This window comes from Diadema setosum, chromosome 5 (assembly GCF_964275005.1).
Source record: "Diadema setosum chromosome 5, eeDiaSeto1, whole genome shotgun sequence".
In the NCBI taxonomy this organism is placed as follows: Eukaryota; Metazoa; Echinodermata; class Echinoidea; order Diadematoida; family Diadematidae; genus Diadema; species Diadema setosum.
Window position 1 is genome coordinate 25,385,662 of NC_092689.1, and position 24,412 is coordinate 25,410,073.

General features: G+C 39.6%; 1 protein-coding gene across 1 annotated transcript in view; it reads left to right on the plus strand.

Annotated features, from left to right (window-relative positions):
• Positions 1 to 24,412, plus strand: part of LOC140229221 (uncharacterized) — a 78,341-nt gene that overhangs the window by 17,026 nt on the left and 36,903 nt on the right. The window contains exon 3 of the mRNA XM_072309492.1: positions 6,191 to 6,361. Within this exon, the coding sequence (XP_072165593.1) occupies positions 6,191 to 6,361 (171 nt within the window). The remainder of the gene's footprint in view (positions 1 to 6,190; positions 6,362 to 24,412) is intronic.

Here is a 24,412-nt window from a genome sequence, read left to right on the forward strand (position 1 = left end):
CAAGTTACAATGCTTGCCATACAATTAGGGGGGAAAAGTCAGCTATTTTAAATACCTCTCTGTTTTCAGTGTTATGACATCACTTTGTAAAATAATTTTTACTGTCTATATGTGGTAAGTGTCAATGATATATTACAATGTTTTCTGGCCATTGATCTTTATTATGATGTAAATAATAATATAAGTAATATTTTTATACTATCGCTTATGATGAAGAAAATATCAGCTAAGAACCAAAAGGAGACTATTGCATTCAAAGATGTGAGCATAATAATGATAAAAAAAACATAACAGTCAGTTTTAATGAAATAAAAAAGTTTAATACATTGTGTAAATTAAAAGTGGGTAGATTTTATAAGCACTGTTCCAAATATTGGATAAATAGTGCCCTTGTGGTTTTGATTTTGAACATCATACTGAAAATGATGATAATTAAAATTGACAGCATAATGTAGAGAAGATCAAGCTCTATAACATGATACCAATAACTAAATACCCTCCAAAATGTGTGATAATGCCCTTCTGGTTCTTAGCCAACGATATAGGGCCTACATACTGTATTCCTTAATGCCCCCTCTGTAGACTTTAACAAATGAAAAGAATTTAAATGTCATGGTATGTGGCCAGACACACGTAGAATGTACTGTAAAACTAGGAATGTTTGTGTGCATTTTAATATCGAGAATTTCGCGAGAGCTAAGATTCGCAAAATTAAAGTGCACATGAAAGTTCTTGTCTACACTATACGCATTGAATGTTAGAGGCAACTCGCAAAAATTTCATGCCGTAAAAATATCATGTTTTGCAGTGTTTCAGTGGTAAAACTCGCTGCCTTAGTTGACTGGAGCCATTGTGATATTTCATCTTCCCATCATTTTCCCTTGGCTGTATTTTTCTCCTTTGATTTCGTCAAAAACAGTCTTATTACATTCTCGGAAAATGTAATAAAAAATAGTCTTGTGATAATAAGTCATATTTGCAGTTGAAACTGTTCTGTGAATGGGGGAATGAAGGTCTCTGTACCAACACTACCTTTCAATTGTCATTTTAATGTTTGTGTATAGTGTTTGAAATAGAAAAAATGGCTAATAATCCCCTTTTTTAAAGAAAGTCAGGGTGAATACTTGAGATGACAAATTTATGGGTAAATTACTCAAAGTTTGTGTAGCTTTGGGTCAAGGGAAAGCACATTATTTAATAACACAGACACATTCTGTAATATTGATATAGATTATATAAATATAAATATATCTATTACAGTAAAAGGTGAAGTTGTTGTTGTTGTCACGGCCTTATGTATTTCCTGCTTTATTCCGGCGTTGCTGGTTTGTCTATCTCCTCCCGAGCCGTCGGCTCCGGGCAGCTGCGACCGGTGCCGTCGGCCGCAGGCCGCAGGAGAGTATCCTGCATCTATCATCTTCCAGCGGACGCGCACGCACGCGCACATGTACTCCACAGAACTCTACACACTGCGAGTGTGTGTATAGTTCTGTGATGTACTCTTGGGTACGGTATGCCAGTGTGTGGCCTGCGCCTGTGTATGTATTGCGATGGTTACACGAAACACTATCTGCGTGAGCGTGATATGGACTCTCATATGGCAGCGTGGCGCGGTCATACAAGGGCATTTTACGTACAGTGTCAGTGACGTTCGCCATTGGCGTGCCCAAATGAAAACAACGAATGCTGTTATTTTATTGTAGGTCTACCTATTTTGCACAACTGCAGGATACTATGCAGCTCAGGTACATCATTAAGTTTACTCTGAAGTCGGGTATTATTGTACTGTGACTGTTTAGGACGGCTAAATATCCACTTAAATTTTGTCCTCGCCAATCGTACGCTTCCGTATCAGAATACACGCGCCGATGTCCATACGTTTAGTGCATATAGCTGGCCCTAAACATAAATATTCATAAGATAAGCGGACGTAGGGGAAACCCGCGCTTTGCCGACCGCCTATTTTTGCATTTACAAGTGGAAATAAAATGGGTGGTTCTATGGTCCATCAAACCAAGTTTTGGTGAAAAATTATTAAAAGAGGGAGCGAATGAAGACAATTATAATTTTCTTTCTCCCATAACGTGGGAAAAATATTAGAGAAAAAATACGAGGCCCTGAGACCCATGGATTCCCACGGGTGCCGACTTATTATGAAGTCTATATTATGATCTCCCCCTCCCCAAATGATAATGATGATTATAATGATAATATAATGATAATAAAAATAATAGTAATAATAATAATATTAACAACAATAATAATAACGAGAATAATAGTTATAATTATAATTTAAAAAAGTAATAATAATCATAATAATGGTGATAGTTACATAATAACAACAATAATGATGATAATGTACAGTCTGAAGCAGATAAACGGGTGGTTCTATGATCTGTCAAACCAAGGTTTGGCGAAGAAAAAAAAAGAGCAAATGAAGACGAAAATATTTTATTTCTCTCAGCACAAGATTACGTATGTTAGTGCAGTAAAGTAGTTTTGGACAGTTTGCGCAGGACTGTCTTCAACATTTCCGCCTCCCTTGGTTTATCATCCCTATATAATGACTCTACTCTCTCCTCTCCCCTATCTAAAATAATAATGTTAGCAATAATAGTAATGATAATAACAATAAAAATAATATACTTAGATAATGATGATAATACAATAGGCCAATGCAAATGAAGGGGAGGGGGTGCTACAATGGTCCATAACTAAGAGTGGGCGGAAGAGACACAAACAGGTGCTGGATTGTTTTAATGTTTTAAATGAAATATCAATGATAATGAAGCTATTTGAAACTTCCATCAGTGGTAGAGTAACCTTGATATGACGGGAAAAAAAAAGATATTCACTATGCTTTACCGATAAACTTTTTCCTTAATTCCATGGATTCATCCCCATGTTAATGAATTATATAAAATGATAATAAAACCGAATGACTGTGATCTCTCCTCCCACAAAATAACAATAATGATAATGATAATAATAATAATGATTATAATAATATTCATAATAATAACTATAATAATAATAAAAAATGAACAGTATCAATGACATAAACGTGTGGTTCTAGATCAATCTAACCAAGTTTTGATTATGAAAACAGAAATGAGGGAGCAAATGAAGACGAAAATATTCTTTGTGTATTTCTTCTCTCATAACGTGGTTGAAGAAAGCCCTGAGACCCGTGGATTCTCATGGGTGCCTAATACTTAAAAAAACCTAATGACTATGATCCCCCTCCCCAAATAATTATTAAAACAATATAACAATAGGGGCCTGATAAGAATAATAATATGATGATAATAATGATGATGTATAGTCTGAAGCAGATAAACGGATGGTTCTATGATCTTTCAAACCAAGTTTTGGTGATGAAAAACAAAAGGGAGGGAGCAAATGAAGACAAAAATATTATATTTTTCTCTCAAAATGTGGGAAAGAAATAGGAATGGAAAAAAAATGTGAAGACTTGAGACCAGCCGCGGATTCCCTCGGGTGCCTGCATGGATGCAAGAGCTAGCAGGGGGTATAATTAATATCAAAGTCATAGTGTCAATAGTATCTCCCCGTTCCGACGGGAAGAATCTGTGGGCAGAACTCATAAGCGTTTTTGGTAATTTTTCCCTGAATGTTTTTAGCTCACCTGAGCCGAAGGCTCAAGTGAGCTATTGCGATCGCTCTTCGTCCGGCGTCCGTCGTGCGTCGTGCGTCGTCCGTCGTGCGTCGTCCGTCGTGCGTCGTCCGTCGTCCGTCGTGCGTAAACTTTTTACATTTTCATCTTCTTCTTGAGAACCCCGTGACCGATTTTCACCAAACTTGGCAGGTAGCATCGCTAGGGGGATAGGATCTCAATTTCTTCAAATGGGCACCATGGCCCACCTGGGGGGCCCCAGGGGGGCCCAAACACACTAAAATTAAGGAATCTTTAAAAATCTTCTTCTCTAGAACCAGAAGTGATAGGGCTTAATTGATACTATGAGTAAGTACATTGATGACTGTAGTTTCAAGTTTGTTCATGGGGGAATCAGGGGTGCCCCCCTTGGGACTCAGGGGAGGGGGGTGGGAAGGGGTCCAAATGGGGCCTAAATTGTGCATTTTCATCTTTACCTTGAGATTGCCATGTCTGATTTTCACCAAACTTGGTAGTTAGCATCCCTAGGGGGATAGTATCTCAATTTGTTCAAATGGGCACCATGGCCCACCTGGGGGGTCCCCAAGGGGCCCAAACCCCTAAAATCAAGGAACCTTTAAAAATCTTCTCTAGAACCAGAAGTGATAGGGCTTAGATGATACTATGAGTTAGTACATTGATGACTGTAGTCTCAAGTTTGTTCATGGGGTTGGCAAAATCAGGGGTGCCCCCCCCCCCCCCCCCCCCCTTGGGACCCAGGAGAGGGATGGGGAGAAGTCGTACAGTTGTAATGGAGCCTGAATTGTACATGTTCATCTTCTTCTTGAAAACCTCATGATGAATTTGACCAAACTTAGCAGGTAGCATGATGCATCCCTATGGTTATAGAATCTCAATTCCTTCAAATGGGCGCCATGTCCCTCTTGAGGGGCCCCTAAGGGTCCCACCCCCCCCCCCCCCCGGGAGTTGAGGGGGATCCATATGCAGACCTAAGTTTCCAATGTTCTCAGGTAAGAGTGTGCAAGAATGCATGGAAGGTGAAATTGCGAAACTCAGGTGAGCGCGTGACCCGCGGGTCTCTTGTTTTTTGTTGTTGTTCTGCGAGGTGGAAATGTGTGTGTGTGTGTGTGTGTTGTGTGTGTGTGTGTGTGATGGGGGTGGTCATAGGTAGAAGAGAGCACAAGTAACGAAAGAAAAATGAAAATTTTCTTTTTATTTCATCAATAAAAAAGTGCAAAATCGTATATATGAGAAAAAAGATAAAACCCCTCAGACCCGTGGATTTCCACGGGTGCTGCTAGTATATATACATGTATATATATATATATATATATATATATATATATATATATATATATATATATATATATATATATATATATATACGTACACATATATGTATATATACACACACACACATATATATACATACACATATATATACACACACACACACACACACACACACGTACATAATTATAAATATGCCACAATTGCTTAATGTGTTATGCTTGCGTGTTTACTTTTCATCATGTACATTTGTCTTTGCGGGGTTTTTATGTTCAGGACACCAGATATTGGAAGGGGCAAAGGTACTTGTATGTGCTTTGTGCATGAGTGTTTTGTTCATAGAGAAAGAGTCTTTTTTTTTTTTTCTATTTCTTCAATGTGGTTTTATTCCCCCATATGCCTTGGATGGATTTCTTGACAGAGATGATTGTTTATTTTGATACAAATTGGAGGTCATTGGTTGAGTAGGTCAAACTGCCAGGGAGGCAAGAAGGTATGTGAGGTCATAAGGTTAGGTACTCCAAACTTCACCTCAACTAAATTTTCTTATTTTGCCCTAAATAAATTTAATGTAAGAAGCACCAAAAAAGAAAAAAAAAATACAGATCAGGGTGTAATGATTTTTCTTACATGCTGTGAAGTTTGTAATGGCATTTTGCAAAGAGAGCACTCATAGCTGAAAATTTATATTTATTTTGTCATATGGGCATCACACACTCCTCCCTCATATCCGCACACAAAACTTACAGATACAGTTGTAGGTGCCCAGGCTATTGTGATATCGCAGCTGGAGTTACTTATATACGCTGCAGTGTCATGGTGATTGTGCATGCAAAAAAATATACATGTAATGCACTGATTCAACTGAAGGAACCATCTATAGTTCTTGCAAACATTGCTTTTACTTGGTTTTGTCTGACATATGTTTCAGTCTTTTATTCATTATGGACTCACAGCTTTGTAGTTTTCTCATTCATTTAGATGTAGACTTTGTATTATTTACATGCTCTTACATAATTGCATCTTTCTAATTTTTTTTTAATGCGTTCTATGCAGTGTATTTTATTTTGTTATGAAATATGAAAAGTCAAATCAATTCCATTCAATTAGATAAAGAAAAATTTAAAGTTCTTACTTGGCCACTTAAATGTCATTGTGGAAAACAAATTCAAACATGATTTTTTTTAACTGTGGCAATATTTCCTAGTGAAAAAGGGCCTTTGATTAACTAACATTTCTGGCGTGTGTCTGTGCCTTCTCCAGCAAACCAAGCTCATTACATCACCCTATGGAAGCGTGGGAGATCTGGCAGACCAGTTCAATGATCTCTCCCTCGTACCAGTGAATGACAGAAAGCCTGGAAAGAGGCCGCCCCCTACTTACCTGTGCCATCTTTGCTTTAACAAGGGACATTACATCAAGGACTGCCCGGAGGTGAGTCTTTCCCATTCTCTATGAACTGAACAGTCTGTTATTTCTTTTTTTCTGTCGAGTTTCTAAAAAGAAGAAAGAAAGAAAAAAAAAAACACTTTCCGTTTGACGGGCTTATGGATTAATGGTGAAAAGAGGTCATGGTATAACAGTTAATGAAATGATGCAATTTTATATATCAAGACAAGTACAACATTGGTGTGTAAAAGGGCCTATTTGTTATAGTTCTCAACTGCATTTTGGAGCATTGTTGGTGAGGGAGAATTAAAGTAAAAAGATGATCATCCTAAAATGATGCTGACCAGTTAAGTGCCACATTTGACATTTGGTAGTTTTATGTACAGTATGCGGGCATATACAATGTACATTGATTGTACAAAGAATAACAGCAGGCTTAAGAGGCGTGAGTGATATATTATAATTATTTGTGGCGGTCTGTAGCTAAGCTGCCAAGTCTTTCTTTAATATTCCCTTCCTTAAATATTAGGCCTATATACTTGTTCCTGTACTGACAGGAAAATATAAAATCCTCCCTGATTTGGAAACTAATTTCACCTGTTATACATGCATGTAAAACACATACTACATCTCCCTGGGTGCTCTGCGGAATTTCCCTTGATTTTGATGCATTGGTGTTGGCCGTAGAAGTTTACAATGCACCACAAATCAGTGGAGGAGTCTCTGGGCAGTTTTTTGTTTTTCATCACGAGAGGAAGAGCGTGTAAATCAGGAATGATTTTCCTCATGACTGGCATTTCTTAGACAATTGCATTAGTTGATAGCAAGAGTTCATTGTAGACTAGTGATAAGTGAAACAGGTGCGTCTGTGAGATTGCTTTTCAGTCTTTCACTGAGGTGTGCCAAGAGTATACCACACCATTTCTGGCATTCATGGTGCATGGCATTGGTTTCATTGAGCACAGCTAACTGTTCATCGGCAGAAATGGCCAACAATCACGACTTCATGGGAACAAATCTCAAGCCTTTTTTGATGTACTTTGTGGTTTGTGATGTCTGTTGAAAGGGACTGGATTGATCATTTTTGAAAGAATATTGGTGCATGTAAAATGGCCTTCAGTTGTGATTGTTTACAATTGTAGAACTTTATTGGCTGCTCTGAATTCATAATTTAACAACTCGTACAATTTGTTGATTTGAAAGTGATTTTCAAAATGTTGCATGTACGTAGCTCAAATGATTTTTCTTTTTTTCTGTGTTCGATTTCTGATATTGTCAGCATAATATACGTGATGTACCATCTAGCATTGTGTTGAGCTTGGGGCACCTAAAGTTGCAAATACTTTTTTTAATTCATACTTTAATAAACTAATTTCAAATGTAGGCAGGTATGTGTACTTTTGTCATGTGGGATACACTGTTGACTGTAGCCCCCCCCCCCCCCCATCATGCTATGGAGAGTATAAAAATACTTGTATATCAGTGATAAATACAATAAGCACTCTTTTATGAGCTCTTATTATGTAGGCCTAGTTATATATTTATTTTGTGAAATTACATACTAGTCTGTAAACATAGCGAGAAGACAGCAAATCAGGATGAGTGTAGGCCGTGAAGTAAATCTGCCACTGTATAGACAATTTGAGTAGTGGCATAGTGAAGTGTTTTCAGTGTCACAGCTCTCTCAAAGAGGCTCTATAGAACCTCCCTTGGAACCTCATCAGGGATTTGTTTAGGCCTACATTCTTCTTTATTGATTGATATGTTTGTTGATTTTATTTATTCATATGTTTATTTTATTATTGAACACCAGTATCAATATTCAAATATAGACCAAAATGACAGTGTCGATGATTGTTTTTGCTATCATTGCTACCATCATTACAATTGATAGTACTTTGCCCACTATGCTGATGAGGCATACATGCTCTATGAGAGTAGATAAGCAGACACATAGAGAAGTACAGGAGAGAAATGGTCACTGTTGCTCTTGAGAATGTGAATTCACATGTGCAGTTTACAGGTAATTTCAAAACCAGAAAGGCAACAAATATTGCCACGGCTGAATGGAGCAAGGTTAGGAGTTTGATATTTAGGCCATGTTGCGTGAGTTAAGCCTAAAAAACAGTCCTCCTTCCAATGAGCTTACCAGTGTGTGACCGAGATTTGGAAGGGGAAAACAGCAGTAGGTAATTGACCGTGATTCTGGTAAAATCAGACCTGCATGATTTTTGTACTTACTGAGATCTCCCAGTCCAGACAGTTGAACAGTGCAGAAATGGAAATTAGAGCAGAGGAAACCTATTGAGATGGGTAGTGGATGCCTGAGAAAAGTATTTAAATGTTTGGAAAAAAAAATGATGTATAAAAAATAAGATGTACAACTTGTATGTAACTGACTTGCATTTATGTGTTTGTGTTTGTGAAACTGTTTTGAACATACCCAGATGTAAGCCTGTAACACAAGAATGTGTGTGTGTGTGTGTGTGTGTGTTTAGGGTATTTGTGCAAGCAGTATTTTGGGGTGTTTTTGTTCTTGTGTGTCATCATTCGTTGCACATATTGGCCAATCTTGTACAATCTTGTCCATGGTTTAAACCATGGCCAAAGACTGTAGTTTTGTATGGGGCGCCAAGTGTCACATGGCCTATTTTGTTACAAAATCAGTCATTTCGTCAGATCATTTTGTTAATGAAATGGTCATTTTGTCGACAAAATGACCATTTCATTAATGAAATGGGCCATGCAAAATAGACCGCGCGACACTTGGCGTTCCATAAAAAACTATGGTTTGTACCACCTTCGTGAATTAGGGCCATTGTGTTAATGCAGTATGTCAGTGGTCATTTCCGAGCATTCATTGTTCACAGAAAAAAAGCGAAATCAGGCAATATTTCAACACTGTGTCATCTCTGTGTTCTTCATTTCACCAAGGACTTATACCTCCTTGATTTCACTCATCAGTGTTCAGTGCTTACAAATTGTGACAGTCCAATAAATCTAAATGCAGGCAAGCAGGATTTGTGTAGGCCCTAAATTGTAACATACCCATTAAAGGGCATTGCAAGGACTTAAAGTATCTAAGTCGGGACCAATGTATTGAGTTTGTCCACAACATCAACAATGATACCAACAACTAATGACTAAATACCTGCCTTCAAGTTTACAATGTCAACAGCAAATAGGATATGAGTGTATTAAATGGGAATACATTTGTTATAATTTTGAATATCTAGGAAACAGAAGAATACGAGGAACATGACATGCGTGCATTTACGAATGATATGAACAATTATCGAAAGTCAATGAATTTACGAATGAAATGGTAATGTGAAATGCTGTTTTTGAAAGGAAAAAGTGCTAGTCAAGTCTGGTTCATTCTATCTTTATGGCAAGATTTAGAAGAAAATATATGAAATACTGTAATTTATTCATTGAACTAAGGTTATATCATGGACAAAAGCTAAACACAGAACAAACAAACACACACAAAATGTAACTCTTAAAAATCAATGTAAAATATTAAGTGGATGAGCCATATGTTTTTCTTTATCATTTAGGCCTACATTTCATACAAGTCTATTCAAATTCATCATAACATAATCTCTAAACATTTTATGTTAGAAATGTCTGTTCGGTACTTTGTTTACATTTTTTGCTTTCTGATGCATGGAACATTCCTAAAAAGTTTAATTAAATGCAGAGCAAAGAACTCATCAAGTGAAGTAAAATATTGTACTTTGTTTATCAGTAGAGATGGTAGGGTGTACGTCACAAAGTGTGCTCAAGTTGTCAGTAGTTGCAGCCCATTGTGATAAGTGCTTCTGGCATGAGTGAGAAGGCAGGTGCATGAAATATGATATTGTCAAAAAAGGAAGACATTCACTGTCAGTGGTAGGAGAGTTTGGATGGTGAAAACACGTAGGATCCCAAACAGACCTTGGGAGGATGTCAAAGCAAGTCCTGACATTAATGGCCAAACAAACCTGAACTCATGATACAAAAGGGTGGAGGTGGAAACGAGGCAGGAAATCAATCGTCCTGAGAAATTTCCTGTGTCTCTGGCTGGCTATGAACCTTTGTTCATAAGGCGTACAGAGTGAGGCTGGCTGCTTGACGATATTGCCCGAGATCTATGCAAGTTTAATGGTTAAATTCTGCTGTTTAGGGACAGATTCTTCACTAAAACCTGTTCATTTATTCATATCATTGGGGATAAAAGAAAGAACGTTAGCCCCATTTTGAGTGGATATTTTAATCTATTTAATGTGGGAAGACTGCCTCTAGAGTTAGGGGGTACAGACTGTAATTAGCCATTCCTTAAATAGGCTGTGTAAACTCCATTAGTCTTGTGTAAGCTTATTTGTTTGATTTCATAGACATGAAGTGATGTCTCATGAGGAAATGAAGATGTTATTCAATCTTAGATTAGATTAATGGAAAATGTGTGACATTCTAAAAAAAGGCTCTGTTGTCATTCTTTAGCCCTGAAAAAACTAAAACTGAAAGTGGGTGCTAAACATATACTCACAAGACCCGTGGACACATTGGTATCCTAAAGAAAGATATTTCCACTTGAATAAGCAGTCAGTCACCTTGGCGTGTGTGTGATGGACCCTGTTTTCATGAAACATTTGTAGGCCTTAGCCTATGCCTCCATGAAAAAGCTCATATGAGACTGAACCAATATTTCTTAGTGAAAAGGATGTCTGTTGCAGTGACAATACTGTACGAGCTGAAATTTTCGCGGTGGTTTTATTTTCTCGAATTTCGCGAATCGCCTTTGAACCACGAAAATAACAACATGCGAAAATGACAACGCGCGAATAACTAAGTTCAGTTAGACCCTCGCAACCGTGAAATTAACAACACGCGAAAATGTCCTCCAAGTAGCAATCCGCGAAAATATCTGTACGCAAAAATTTCAGATCGTACAGTAGCAGTAAACTCTTGAGTGGCAGATAACTGGGAGAGCTTCAAAAATATCTCATCTGAAACTGTCAAAGGATACAGCAGAGAAGATGGTTGATGCTCCTCAATTTACCTTTGAATTTAGTTGCATTTGTAATAATTACAGGATGAGAGCTGGTATGTTTTCCAAACAACACTCATATTCAGACACACACATGAGTTTGTGAACTGTGTGAAACTGGAAGTGGATATGGAAATTGTCAGTAATAAACTTTGGAACTGTCTCAATTATTTTGTCCCAAATGTCGTATAGCATTTGAAGTACTTTGTACAGTTTTTCTTCACTTAAAACTTTCCTTCAATCGTGTGGATACAGTGACTGATAGGGGACAATGGCTTACATCTCCATAGAGTTCAAATACCAGGAATGGAACAAATGGTGGGGGGGGGGGGGAGGGGTGGTATTGGGAAATATGGGTTGAGATGCTCAATCTCAAGTGGATCAGGTCATTAAAGATGATGATGATGGGTTTGGTATTACTCATATGAGGGAAACAAACCAGATTTCAAGTTACCACAAGTCTAGTTCTTGTCAGGAAACCTTCAGAGACATCACATTCCATCACAGTCTGCCTCTAAATCCAGGAAACAAACACCAGACCTGCTCTATGGTGGATATGAAAGCTTTGAGTTTCATGGAAATGTTTGAAGAGGAGTATTCTGCCTTTGTGTCGATGTTCTGAAACGTGTAGGACCTACATCTCTCACTAGTGCTGTTCTCATGCACTAAAAAAAAAAAAGCATGTTTTTAGGCTGTTATCCTGATAGTGACCCAAATTTAGGAATTTTACATTGAGAACAGAATATAGGTCCTAGCTTGGGGGGGGGGGGGGGTTCGCGAGACTACGTTGGGATCTAAATCACACAAATTAGTGCCAGTTTTTTGGGGTTTTTTTTGCTAAAAGATACAGAGTTGTCAGTGGGAATGGTGACTGCAAAAAAAAAATTCGAGATTTTATATCCCACAATGCACTGAATGTGTAGCTCCTTGCTGCTTTTACCATGTTGTGGAGCTCTGCAGTTTGTTGAATCGGCCTTGAGACAGATAGTCAGCATACCATTCATAACATGCTCCTCCACTCACAAATAATCAGGACCCCTCATTTTTTTTTTTAAACAGTGAGAATGTTGAATCAAAAAGATGTGATCCTGATCTCAACCAACTTACAAAATTCTTGCAATGATAATGGTACTATTGTTCAAGAATGCTTGAAAGGAGAGAATACAAATACAGTTAAAGGGTGTGTACAGATCTGGTCGAGGTGTAGATTTAGCTTTTAACATTTTGCGAGATATTCAGAAATCACTCTATGAGATGTCAAAGAGCATGCAGTCCTAAGGGATATCAAAAGTTTATTTGATGAAAATCTGTTTTGAAATGACTGAGATATCCAAAAACAAGGTGAAACAAAGAGATCCTAATAAAGTTGTGGCATGTCGCCTTTTATTATTTGCACTTTTTTGGATATCTCAGCCATTTGAAAACCAATTTTCATCAAATAAACGTTGAATCCTTCTTAAAATTACATGCTCTTTCATATTTTATAAGAGGCTTTTCATTATCTCACTTAGGAATGTTTAAAACATGAATCCCTACCTCAACCAGTACTGTACAGTCCCTTTAACCTTGCCTATGTCAAATCGATTTGGACTGAAGAAATTGCTTGGTGGGGAGAAAATTTGACTTACATAGGGATTAAATCAAGAGAATATAATGAGAAGAGGGCTTGAAAAGACCTTCAACTTGAGCGATCATTAGACTTATGTGAAGTTGACTTAAAGCAAGGTTGACTGTATCCGAATTTATGATGTTGTATGGAGAGACAACCTGTCATGTAGAGTGGGAAATTTGCTACTGCAAGGATAGTAGGAAATCATGAGTGTGAAAAATTATAAAAGAACATAAAGATTCTCTAGTGATAAACACTGATACAAGACCTCTGTGACCAATTCCAAGTTGTGGAAAATGCCTTTGTTGATCGTTTATTGATAACCAAGTGCTTAGGTTCTCTAGCTGATTAGATGTTCTTATATATTTTTCATCTCTAACAGAACATGTAAATACATTTTTTTTCCTCACATAAAACATAAGTACATATATGTGCCAACAATTACAAAATATGAAAATGATATTTATGGATAAACAAACGGTAGGGTGCAAAAAAGCACAAAACATTTTAAAGTTTAGAAAATGCAGGAGATGGGGAGGAATGCTGAAGAAGCAATGCTTGTAGGGTGCATTCCCTCCAAACATAGTGAAACAAAATATACATAGGATATCATTGATCTTTTACTTTTGTACACGAAATTCAATTTCAATCAGAACTACAGTACTGGGTATACTCAGACCTGGTAAACCCCAATACTCTAAGGTATTAAAAGTAAAACAAACGCCAATTTCACATACCACCACTAGATCCCAGGTGACACACAGAGAATGCTCTAATAATTGTTTCCTTTATACATGTATATTCTTATAAAGACCGTACAACATGTGTATGTGGAAAGTCATAGTGGAAAGTTATAGTACTTTAATAATGAATTCCCCAGAGTCAATATGGGGTCACTGGTTTACATCATGATGCTATGTGAGAGAGAGAGTGTAGGTAGACTGGAGTGGTTACAAAAGGGCAGATTTCCCTCACACCTCTCAGCTATCTCCTCCTAGGGGAGTGTGTTAATGATGAGAGGTCATTAGAGGTCATATGGGAGAGCCAGTGATGAATGGTGGTTGTCTTTGTTTCCATCTGTGCCTTTCTTTCAGTCACAGCAGGAACAGATGACTTCATTCTTTTCAAAATTTTGTCTTTTGAGTGTGTATGTGTGTGTGATTGGCATTCTCTTCCTATCTTTCTCCACTTTTCCATCAAAGCAAATAGATTCAAGAAGATGAACCTACTGGTAAGATATTAATTTAGGTATTTGGAGGTCAATTAGCTATATTGTTCTTCTGAATGCTTAGTTTCTGAGTAAGTGTGAACCTCCTCAAGCACATTGCTGTGGTAGCAGACCATAATATTCCACCCAAACTACTGAAGTTAGGAACAGTTATCCTGTAAAGCTGTAGGTAATTTCAAGAAATCTTGTTTGAGGGTAGATTTGGCAAGTTACCTCGCCAACGTAACCTTTTCCTCTTAAGATGGTGAATAACTTTAATGATGAGATATGTTCATTGTACAGTGTATGCAGGTTATCTTCAAAATGTAGGAGAACTGCCAGTTATTCAGTGTTTCATAATGACATTAATGTCAAATTTGTGGAGAACCAGTAATTTTTTTGACAAAATTGAAAATAGGAATAATGTTGCTCCTTGACATAAAGTAGTCTTGTCTGAACATTCCTGATTTTGTAGAGATGAAAAGGATGAATTTGGGAATATCTAAGTGTTTCCTGAACTTAAAATGATTTGAGTGGAAATGTAAACTAATATTGACAGATGAAATCATTTCAAATTCTGTGATGTTCAGGGCTCATTTGACCTAAAACTGTTCAAACTGTCACCCTCGAAGGATGCTGATGACATTATTTATCCCAGTACAAGGAGATAGTATATCTTCACAGTTGTATCATAGAATTTTTTTTTTATACCAGATCCTCATAGGCAATGAGATTATTGGTGATTAATTTTCGTAAGCTTTGTTAGCTTTTAGGCTCTGTGGGCAATGTGTGAGATAAGTATTGCGTCAATTCATAAGATGTGGCATGTACATCGTAATTTGCAAGGTCAAACACTTTACAGATTCTACTTATTCTGCTAAAGAACAGCATAACAAATGGTAAGCAGAACCAGCGTTTCTTGAGCACTTGGCACTTTACAAGTTAGCTTCAAGTGACATCCCTTTCCAACAGATGCTTGCCGTCTGAGAGGCGAATGTGATATGATACTGGCAATGGCATTTGGATTCTTGTCGCTCATTTCCCTCCCCCGACCCTCTTCCTCGTGTAAACGGAGACGTTTGCCAAGCTCTCTCAGGAAGATTCCTCTATGACACTATTTATCTTTGGCTGTTGTCATAACTTTTCAGTAATCAGATGATAATTGTCGCTCAGCTGCAGAGAAATCCTGGTCTGTCATGATGAAGCCAGACCGTATGATTAACGCTCAGAGAGCTTGTAATGGATGAAGGATGTCTTGTTAAATTTGCCAATGATAACAACCTTGAAGGCAGAATTCAAAGAACTACACAAGGTTAAGGTATACAGGCCTACATGGTGTACAAGGCTAAACTTTTTATTTTCTTTGGCTATAGATTAAAATCAAGCAAACATGTTCATATGTTCGTATCTGTAGATTAGATAGGAGTTTTTGCTCAGTATTTTCAGCATACTTCAATAATTTCCTCTTGTCCTAGTTCAAGTTCAGGCAGCTTTGTGGTTTCTTTTCTTTCCTTTTTGGACGATGATCAAAATTCCTGGATGCCACAACAGGATCAATGGGCAATGTATATGATGCATTTTGTTTGCATGCATCACTTGCAATAACTGTTCATAATATGATAATTTGTTTGTTATCATCAGCTGATAATAGCAAATATGTTGTATGCCACTTTTCTGTCAGTGACTGATGTCTTCATATTTATCACTTATTCCTCACACATCCTCTTACAAAGGGAGGGCTGACACTGACAAGATTCCAGTCTTTTTTTTTTTAATAGGAAATTGTTACTGTCTTCATTAATTTTATAGATGTTTGTTTTGTATGTGCAACCCTCACCTCCTCTATAGGTTTAGGCTATAGATTTGGTTTAGGTTTTGGTTGGTCTGTTATTGCCTCAATTATGAAAATGTGTAAAGTTATATGTTTACACTAGTTGACTGGTCATCGTTATTAATTCTCACATAAACCACCACCGCATCCATCACAATCACTCCAGCATGCGCTATATAAACTCCTTACACTAAGTAATGAAGACAACAGACATTTGGTTTACGTGGATGCCACATTATATTAGGGTCTTGCAAGTCTGATAGGTTGAAACCATCAATTTGGTGTATCTTGATTATTTCCTTAATTACTCATGCAAATTATAAATGCTTAATATGGAGGTGAATTATAAAACCCTAAACTTCATTTGTGCTACTCACGGTACCGTGCGCGGAGTCCATTGTCCGTTTTTATAATTCGGAGGATGCACAAGTCATCAAATTAGATAATTTCAGCGAAACGCGAAATGGGAGGAGGCGTCTCCATGGTTTGGATCCTCAATGTTAAATGGCAGCGGCGCTCCAGGCTTGGCTCCAAAAAAAGGGGTCGAGAGTGTTCGTCGGGACGTCCAATCTCCATCAAATTTGTTCGGGTACTCGGTGTCGACTTTGAATAGGCGACAGGAACATGGGCACGACACAATGTGAATCAACGTCTTCTGTCGAAGTCCAAAAGCATCAATTGTAACTGTTGATGCGACATAATCCGTTCCCGGGATCAGGAAAATCAGACAAGCATCTCAAGTGCACATAAGATGAAAATAGGAGCTGTAGAAAGTTGGTGCAAAGTCTCAGGAAGGTACCATATTGAAGTTTCACGTTGCGAGACTGATCCCCTTTGGAGATTCGTAGAAGTTATGCAACTTTTAAGATGCTTGGAACATTTCTGCTCCTCTGGAGTCCCGACAAGAAGTCTCAGAAAGGCATTGCTCGAAGTTAGCAGGGTTAGGGAAATATAATCGCTCCCTTCAGAGTCTTAAAGGAAAAGTTGCTCTGGATTATAAGGATTTGGGAGGCATGACTGCTCCCTTCCGAGTCCAAAGGAGAAATCGCATTCAGTTATCATTTTCTCTCACCTCCACATCTCATGTCACCTCCATCCTAAACAATCTTCATTAATATTAAAACCCTCTCTCTACAACTCATATGCTAATTGGTTAACTTTACATGTCAGTCACTGATGGTTGTCGAGTACCATTGGTTGATTACATTTTAGGTTGGGCATAAAGTATAAAACAAATTCCGATTGGTCGAATATTCTTTGGCTCTGCCTATCTTCCTTCCAAACTCTTCCAAAAAAATGATTACTAAGATGTGACTTGCCTTGAGCTGTCCATTGATGCATCTGGTTTATTTACAAACCCTTCGAAGTGGTTGCTATTGTGGTTGGGGTAGAGGTCTGCACAATCTCTCATTTCTTTACTTTCTCTTCCATTGGGTTTCTCTTTAATCTGACCTCAGTCATTAATGATTCCAAGTTTTAGGACAAAGGTCGCCATTTACTCTGGGCTTGGCCGGTCAGTGGCCTAGACTACATTATTCACACAAGGAAGATAAACTTTGTTTTAGATTTTGCTATCTGTGTGAATGGGATAGCCTGTGGGAGTAATATGGGGGAATTCACATTGAAATATGATCTTTAGGTGTAGTAACAGACTGAGCTCAGAAACACTATGTGAATGGGCAGTTCCTGTATGATTCATAGATAAGGGATGATTTATAGTTTCTGACCCCAGTAGGGAGACCGCATGACCTCTAGTGAGAGTGCATGACCTCTAGTGAGAGGGTGTTGGTCCTGAATGAACATATTGAGAGATGGATGGAACAAAGCGATAGCTAAAGTCAAATGAATGTGCTTCCAGTTTGTAAATGGGCACAAAGGATGGAATAAAATCAAAGGACTACATAAACTGGTATTTGGTAAAGCCCCTTTAATAGCCAACTGGCTGGGCTACATCTACCCCACCTCCGAGGAAATTTCGCCCTCGAAATTTGATTGTATGTCACTTATTTACATATTTACAGTTTACAACTATTAATGTATAATTGACAACCAACAGTGGCCGACTTTGGCATCCACTTTGTTTCTTAAGCAAACTGTGATTAAATGCGATTAAATATGGTTGATAGTGACAAGAATCCATAACAATAAGCTGCAGACATTTATAAAGGTCGAATAACACATTACTTTGTGCACCTCTCAGTTTTGGGACACAAAAACAACAAGATATCATGTAAGATTACTTGGCTGCAAATGCTCAAGTTGCGAAGTATTTTACATGAATCAATCCAAAGTAATATCATCTTGACTTGCGCATGGAGAGTCATCCCCTGTAGCGTGAAAACATCTTAATTATCACATTTAAATAGAACAGTGTGGATAAAGTCCACTAAATTAAAAAAAAGAGCAGCACAAATGTAAATGTACTAATAACATAATAAAACAGAAATGAATGCTTCTCTGTCAATCAGTCAAACGGGTTGATACATAAATAAGCCTGCAAAATTATACTCATTTGGCAGTAATTTTACAGCCAACATCACTATCATAAAATGAGTCACGATACAATTCAACTTTGGTCCTCTATTGGAGTGGCCTAGATTCAACTTTTTGTCCCATCAACCGAGCGGACCATAGCCACCTATGGCCGAACATGAATTAGATATCATGAAAAAAAACTATGTTCTTCCTGCATGTAGAAAACATAATCGTATTTTTGTCTTGGCCTGGTGTGTCTACACAGGCTTTAAAACATACTTTTTGGTAAGCAATCTATGCTTAACAAATGAAATTGAGGGTTTGTCATTTTATGGTGACAAATACGGTAACATTAAAAAGAAATTTGTCAGACTGTTTGATCTGCGTAAGGAGACTTCAAACTTTAAATTCTCAACAAACAACTACAGGACTTGTCATTGTACTCCTTGTACAGTGGTCAAATCTCACGATAAATAGCACAAATTTCACAAACCGATATCAAGCGTAAATACAATTAATACACAACACATATTAAGGCAACTTGTACATTTGCGACAAATTTTGTCAATTCGACAAAAAAAAATCCATATGAAATGCAGCTTCCACAACATTAGTTCACACCAAACAAGATAGCAAACAGAACTTATGACTGATGAGCTCTGTCACGTTCACTATTTAGCAAAAAGGGATGAAATATCAATGATTTCACCAAAAATTACAATCTCCCCTAAATACAAGAGGATCTCACTTTGAAACGAGAAAAGACAATACAACTTTTTACCGTGATGGCGCGGTTATGTGCAAAAGCACTGCAGTCAGTGCAGTGTACAACAAACAAACTGAGTACACATATTGATGTCACAATACCAAATGTTTAAACAGTAACAATTGGGGGTTGTGGGGTATTTCCTCCCACAAAAGTATTCCAAAGACGATTTCCAAGTCCGAACAAAGAATTAGTAAAACTTTGATGAGCAGGGGCGTAATTCTCCACGGGAGGGGAGAGGGTCTGTGCATGATCATACACTAGTCTATCGGGTGGCCTAGAGGACCTTTGGGACCGTCGGATAGAGCGGTCCTCCTCAGTAATTAATTGCGGGTCAGGTGTCTCGACCTCAATTTCAGGGGTTATGGGGAGATTTTCCCCTTCGCTAGTCCCACTGTTTACATCTACGTCAATATTTACATCGATGTCTTCATTATCCTGCAAAACAGCAGGTTCATTATCATGTTCTATGGGGGCTTCGTTATCCCCTTCATTAACTACATTTACTGCCTCATCGAGCTCCATGGGCGTGGCCTCTTCTTCATCATGGGTAGGTGGTGTGGCCCATATAGACACACCTGGATCATTTTCACTCTCATTTTCACTCTCATTTTCACTCTCATTAATTATTTCTAACGGAGCCTGTACTTTGGGCTGCCTAGTCGGCTTATTAGGTGGGGTCATGTTAGAAGTGGGGTTCTCCTCTCGGGTGAGAAAGTTACACGGGAGGAGGAGATTACGATTGACGGTTTTAATTCTACCTATCCCATTTTCAGGGCGAACTCGGAATACGGGAAGATCGGGGTTAGGTTGTGAGACTACAACGTACGGGTATTTCCCCCATTTGTCTGCTAGTTTGTGTTTCCCTTGGATTCCTACGTTCCTCAGGAGCACTCTATCGCCTGGCTTTAGTGTGTTCTCCCGTAGTCTACTGTCATGTTTACATTTGTTACGGGCAGCTAGCTTACTAGTTCTATCCATTACCAGTTTGTACGCATAGTCCATGCGTTTCCTTAGGTTCTCTACATACTTGCCAGCGTCACCCTTCCCCTCATCCCTGGGGTCTAGGCCTAGGTGTACATCTACTGGGAGGCGGGGGTGACGCCCATACATGAGGTAATAGGGAGAATACCCTGTTGCGTCATTTCGTGTACAGTTGTAGGCATGTACAAGGGGGGCTAAGTGTGACTTCCAATCAGCTTTGTGTTCATCGGTGAGTGTTCCGAGCATACCTAGTATGGTTCGGTTCATACGTTCACACATCCCATTACCCTGGGGGTGGTATGGGGTGGTGCGGGACTTCTCAATACCAGCCAGCTTGCATAGATGTTTGATCACTTCTGACTCGAAATTTCTCCCTTGATCAGAGTGCAAACGAGAGGGGAAGCCGTAATGTACAAGAAAATGATCAAACAAAACCTTAGCTGTGGTAAGGGCCGTTTGGTTTCGGGTTGGGACAGCTACTGTGTAGTGGGTAAAATGATCAGTGATGACCAGTATGTTAGAATACCCTCCCTTAGATTCCTCTAGGGTGAGATAATCCATACATACTAGTTCGAGGGGGTGGTTAGTCTTAATGTTTACTAGGGGGGCTGTTACATGTGATTCGGGTACCCCCTTTCTCCTTAAGCATCTACCACACGTCTTCACATAACTTGCGACATCCCGTGCCATATAAGGCCAGTAGAAACGATCCCTAACCAATTCTGTAGTACGCTCTATGCCTAAATGACCAGTGTCGTCATGGAGATGATGCAATGCCTGTCTCCGGTGTCTACTTGGGAGCACTAGTTGTTTGACCTTTGCCCCATCTTGGTCCTCTCTTACTCTGTACAAGATTCCGTCACACACTACTAGCTTCTTCCATTCTCTCAACACTATTTGTACATCGTGTGACTCAGCTTTGAGCTGGTCAGCTGATGGGGGAATCCCCGTCTCTACAAAAGATATTACTCTACTGATGACGCCATCATTACGCTGTTCTGCAGCCCAGTCGGGGGTATCTAGCTGAGAATTAGAATTACACGAGGGTAGGGTCCCAACCTCTGGGGGTATGACAGTACTTGATTGGGCAATAACTTCTACATGGGGGTAATCATCAACAGTCACATTAATGGCATAGTTACACACTGCTTCAACCACATCAGGGGTGATTTGACCTACTTTTAGCCCATTCAGTTTGTTAGTCTCCCTCTCAGCTTCACACACAGCCTCATCAGTACTGGGGTTAGCGTGACGTCGTGACAGTATGTCAGCGTCGGTGTTAGTTTTTCCAGTCTTGTACTGTATGGTCAAGTCGAAGTTAGCGAGGGCTGCCAGCCATCGCTGACCTGTGGCGTCTAGTTTAGCAGAGGTTGTGACATAAGTCAGTGGATTGTTGTCAGTGAGAACATGCACTTTGTTCCCATAGAGGTAGTCATGAAACTTCTCGGTGATTGCCCACTTTAGAGCCAAAAACTCTAGTTTGTGTGCAGGGGCATTCATTTCACTTTTGCTAAGAGATCTACTGGCATACGCTATAACCCTTTCAACCCCATTTTCATCTACCTGATACAGAGCAGCACCAAGACCTGTGGTACTGGCGTCTGTATGAACGATAAACGGTTTACTGAAATCAGCATATGCCAGCACAGGGGGGCTCATTAACTTTGCTTTGATTGTTTTGAAGGCATGTTCACACTGAGGGGTCCAATTCCATGGGGGAGGTTTGTGTTGGGAGGGTTTTCCTTTTCTTTTGCGGGGTCCCCCTAGTAACTCGTGCAGGGGCTTGGCGATTTGAGAGAAACCGGAAATAAATTTCCGATAATAGCTCGCAAATCCAAGGAAAGCTCTCACATCACGCACACGTTTAGGTCTGGGCCAGTTTTTGATTGTTTCGATTTTGTCCGGGTCAGTCTCGATTCCGTCTTCAGAAATTACATGTCCTAGGTACTTTATTCTAGTTTGTAGAAGTTTACATTTAGTGGGTTTCAGTTTAAAGCCGTGCATAGCCAGTCGGTCGAGTACTTGTCGTAGTCTGTCTTCGTGTTCCTCTATGGTCTGAGAGAAGATGATAATATCATCGAGATAGACTACACATATTTTGTGGTTCAGATCACCCAGGCAACGCTCCATGGCACGCTGGAATGTACCGGGGGCATTGCACAGTCCGAAAGGTAGCCTATTGCACTCCCATAGTCCGAGGGGTGGGGGTAGGACGAAAGCTGTTTTATGCTTGTCCTTTTCTGCGACACCTATCTGCCAATAACCGGAGCGCAGATCGAGGGAACTAAACCACTTAGCACCATTGAGGGCTTGTAGGGTTTCATCAATTCGTGGCAGTGCGTAAGAGTCTCTAATTGTCTTGGAATTTAATTTTCGAAAATCTACACAAAATCTAAGGGAACCATCTTTCTTACGTACAAGGACTATGGGACTGGCATAGGGAGAGTGGGATTCCCTAATTACCCCAGCCTGTTTCATGGTGTCTAAATGGGCCCTAACTTCATCGTACAAGGAAGGGGGAATCGGTCGATATCGTTCTCGAAATGGTTGTTGGTCAGTCAAGTCAATGTTATGTTCTACGATTGTACTATGGCCTAGGTCAAAATCACTTACGCTAAATGCTTGAGGGTATTCCCCTAGCACCCGTTTGACCCCATCAATCTCTTCATTTGAGGCTGGAGACTGAGAGAAGTCTAACTCGTCTACTACATTGTTTACCTTGGGAGGGGATTCCCCATTACCCTGACTACCACTCCCAGCACTCTGACTATTGCATTGAATAGGCCCATGTACTGTACACATATAGGCATCCCCAACTATGGTTCTCTTTGCTAACCAAACAGGGTAGGGGGCATGATTTTTAAGGGCTATTGATACATATCGCCCATTCCCCTTGCTTACTGTAACTACAGCCGACTCGACAAGTACTTCTCTAGCTAACTGTCTTTTGGAAGTTGTTTCTACGAGAACATTGGACTCAAAGTGTATGGGAGCTGACATGAGTTCGCATTCCACAACAATCATTTCATTTGCAGGTACACATACAGCTTTGTTACTTTTTAGTCTTAGGGTACCTACTTTCCCTCCGCGGTCATGTGTCACATGTACACTGTTAGATAAACAATTGTATGCAGCTTTCCAGGTGGGATCTACATTCCTACTGTTTACATACTTACTTCCCCCAGACTTACAGCCTTCTTCCATGCATGCTAGGATCACATTGGTGCCTATTGTCAGCGGGACTTGTTCGTTATATTTAGTATCTTCTACGATTAGGACAGGGGCAGTAAATTTTGCTGGACTTGGTAGTGAGCCTGGGAGTTCAATGTCCACTTCGATGTACCCTGCATATGGGACGGGTTGCCCATTAGCAGCTTCCACTCTCAGACCCTCATCCAAATCACGCAATTCAATATTCCGAAGTTTAGAGTGGTAGAACGACTTCGAGAGGGTAGTTACTTGTGAGCCTGTATCGATGAGACATTTACAAGGTTTACCATGCACTACTGAATACGACTCCATGGGTTTGCCTACCAGTTTGTTTACTTTATGGGCATTGAGTTGCTGGGGATTTGAACCGCTAACTTTATGACCTACTGCCCGCCCTGCGGCAGCGGTCCCATTCCGTTTAAATTGTGCCCTGAATGTGGGGGCATGAGGGGTGGGATCTGATGAGGTAGTGAAGGAGGGGGAGGGTTGGCTAGGCCTGGGGGACCCGAACGGGGTGGGCCCATTCTAGGGGGGCGAGGGGGGTTCCTGGGGAAGCTGCAGCGCCTAGCATAGTGACCTATTTCACCGCAGTTATAGCACCTATTGTGCCACGGGTTTTGTGGTGCATTTGGGGGACCTGGTAAATTTCGTGTGGGGTTTGAACGACGGGGTAACTCGGCCTTTGATTCACACTCTAGTCTATGTAACTTCTGACTTAGTTCGTCGACCTTTGACGCTAAGTCAGATTCTCTACTAGGGTTAGGGTTAGTGTGGGCAAAGGCAGCTGCAACACGGTTAGAAGGGTGAGAGGGTCTAGGTTTAGTTACGGTGGTGGGGTTAGTCTGCATATGGAAGCTGGCAAAATCAATCGATTCTTGTTCGGCTACGCGAGCTGCGCGGACAAGATCATCAAAATCAACTACTGACTCGATTTTATGCTGAATCGCCTGTTTGATTTTCAGGTTGGTCAGCCCCTTCCAAA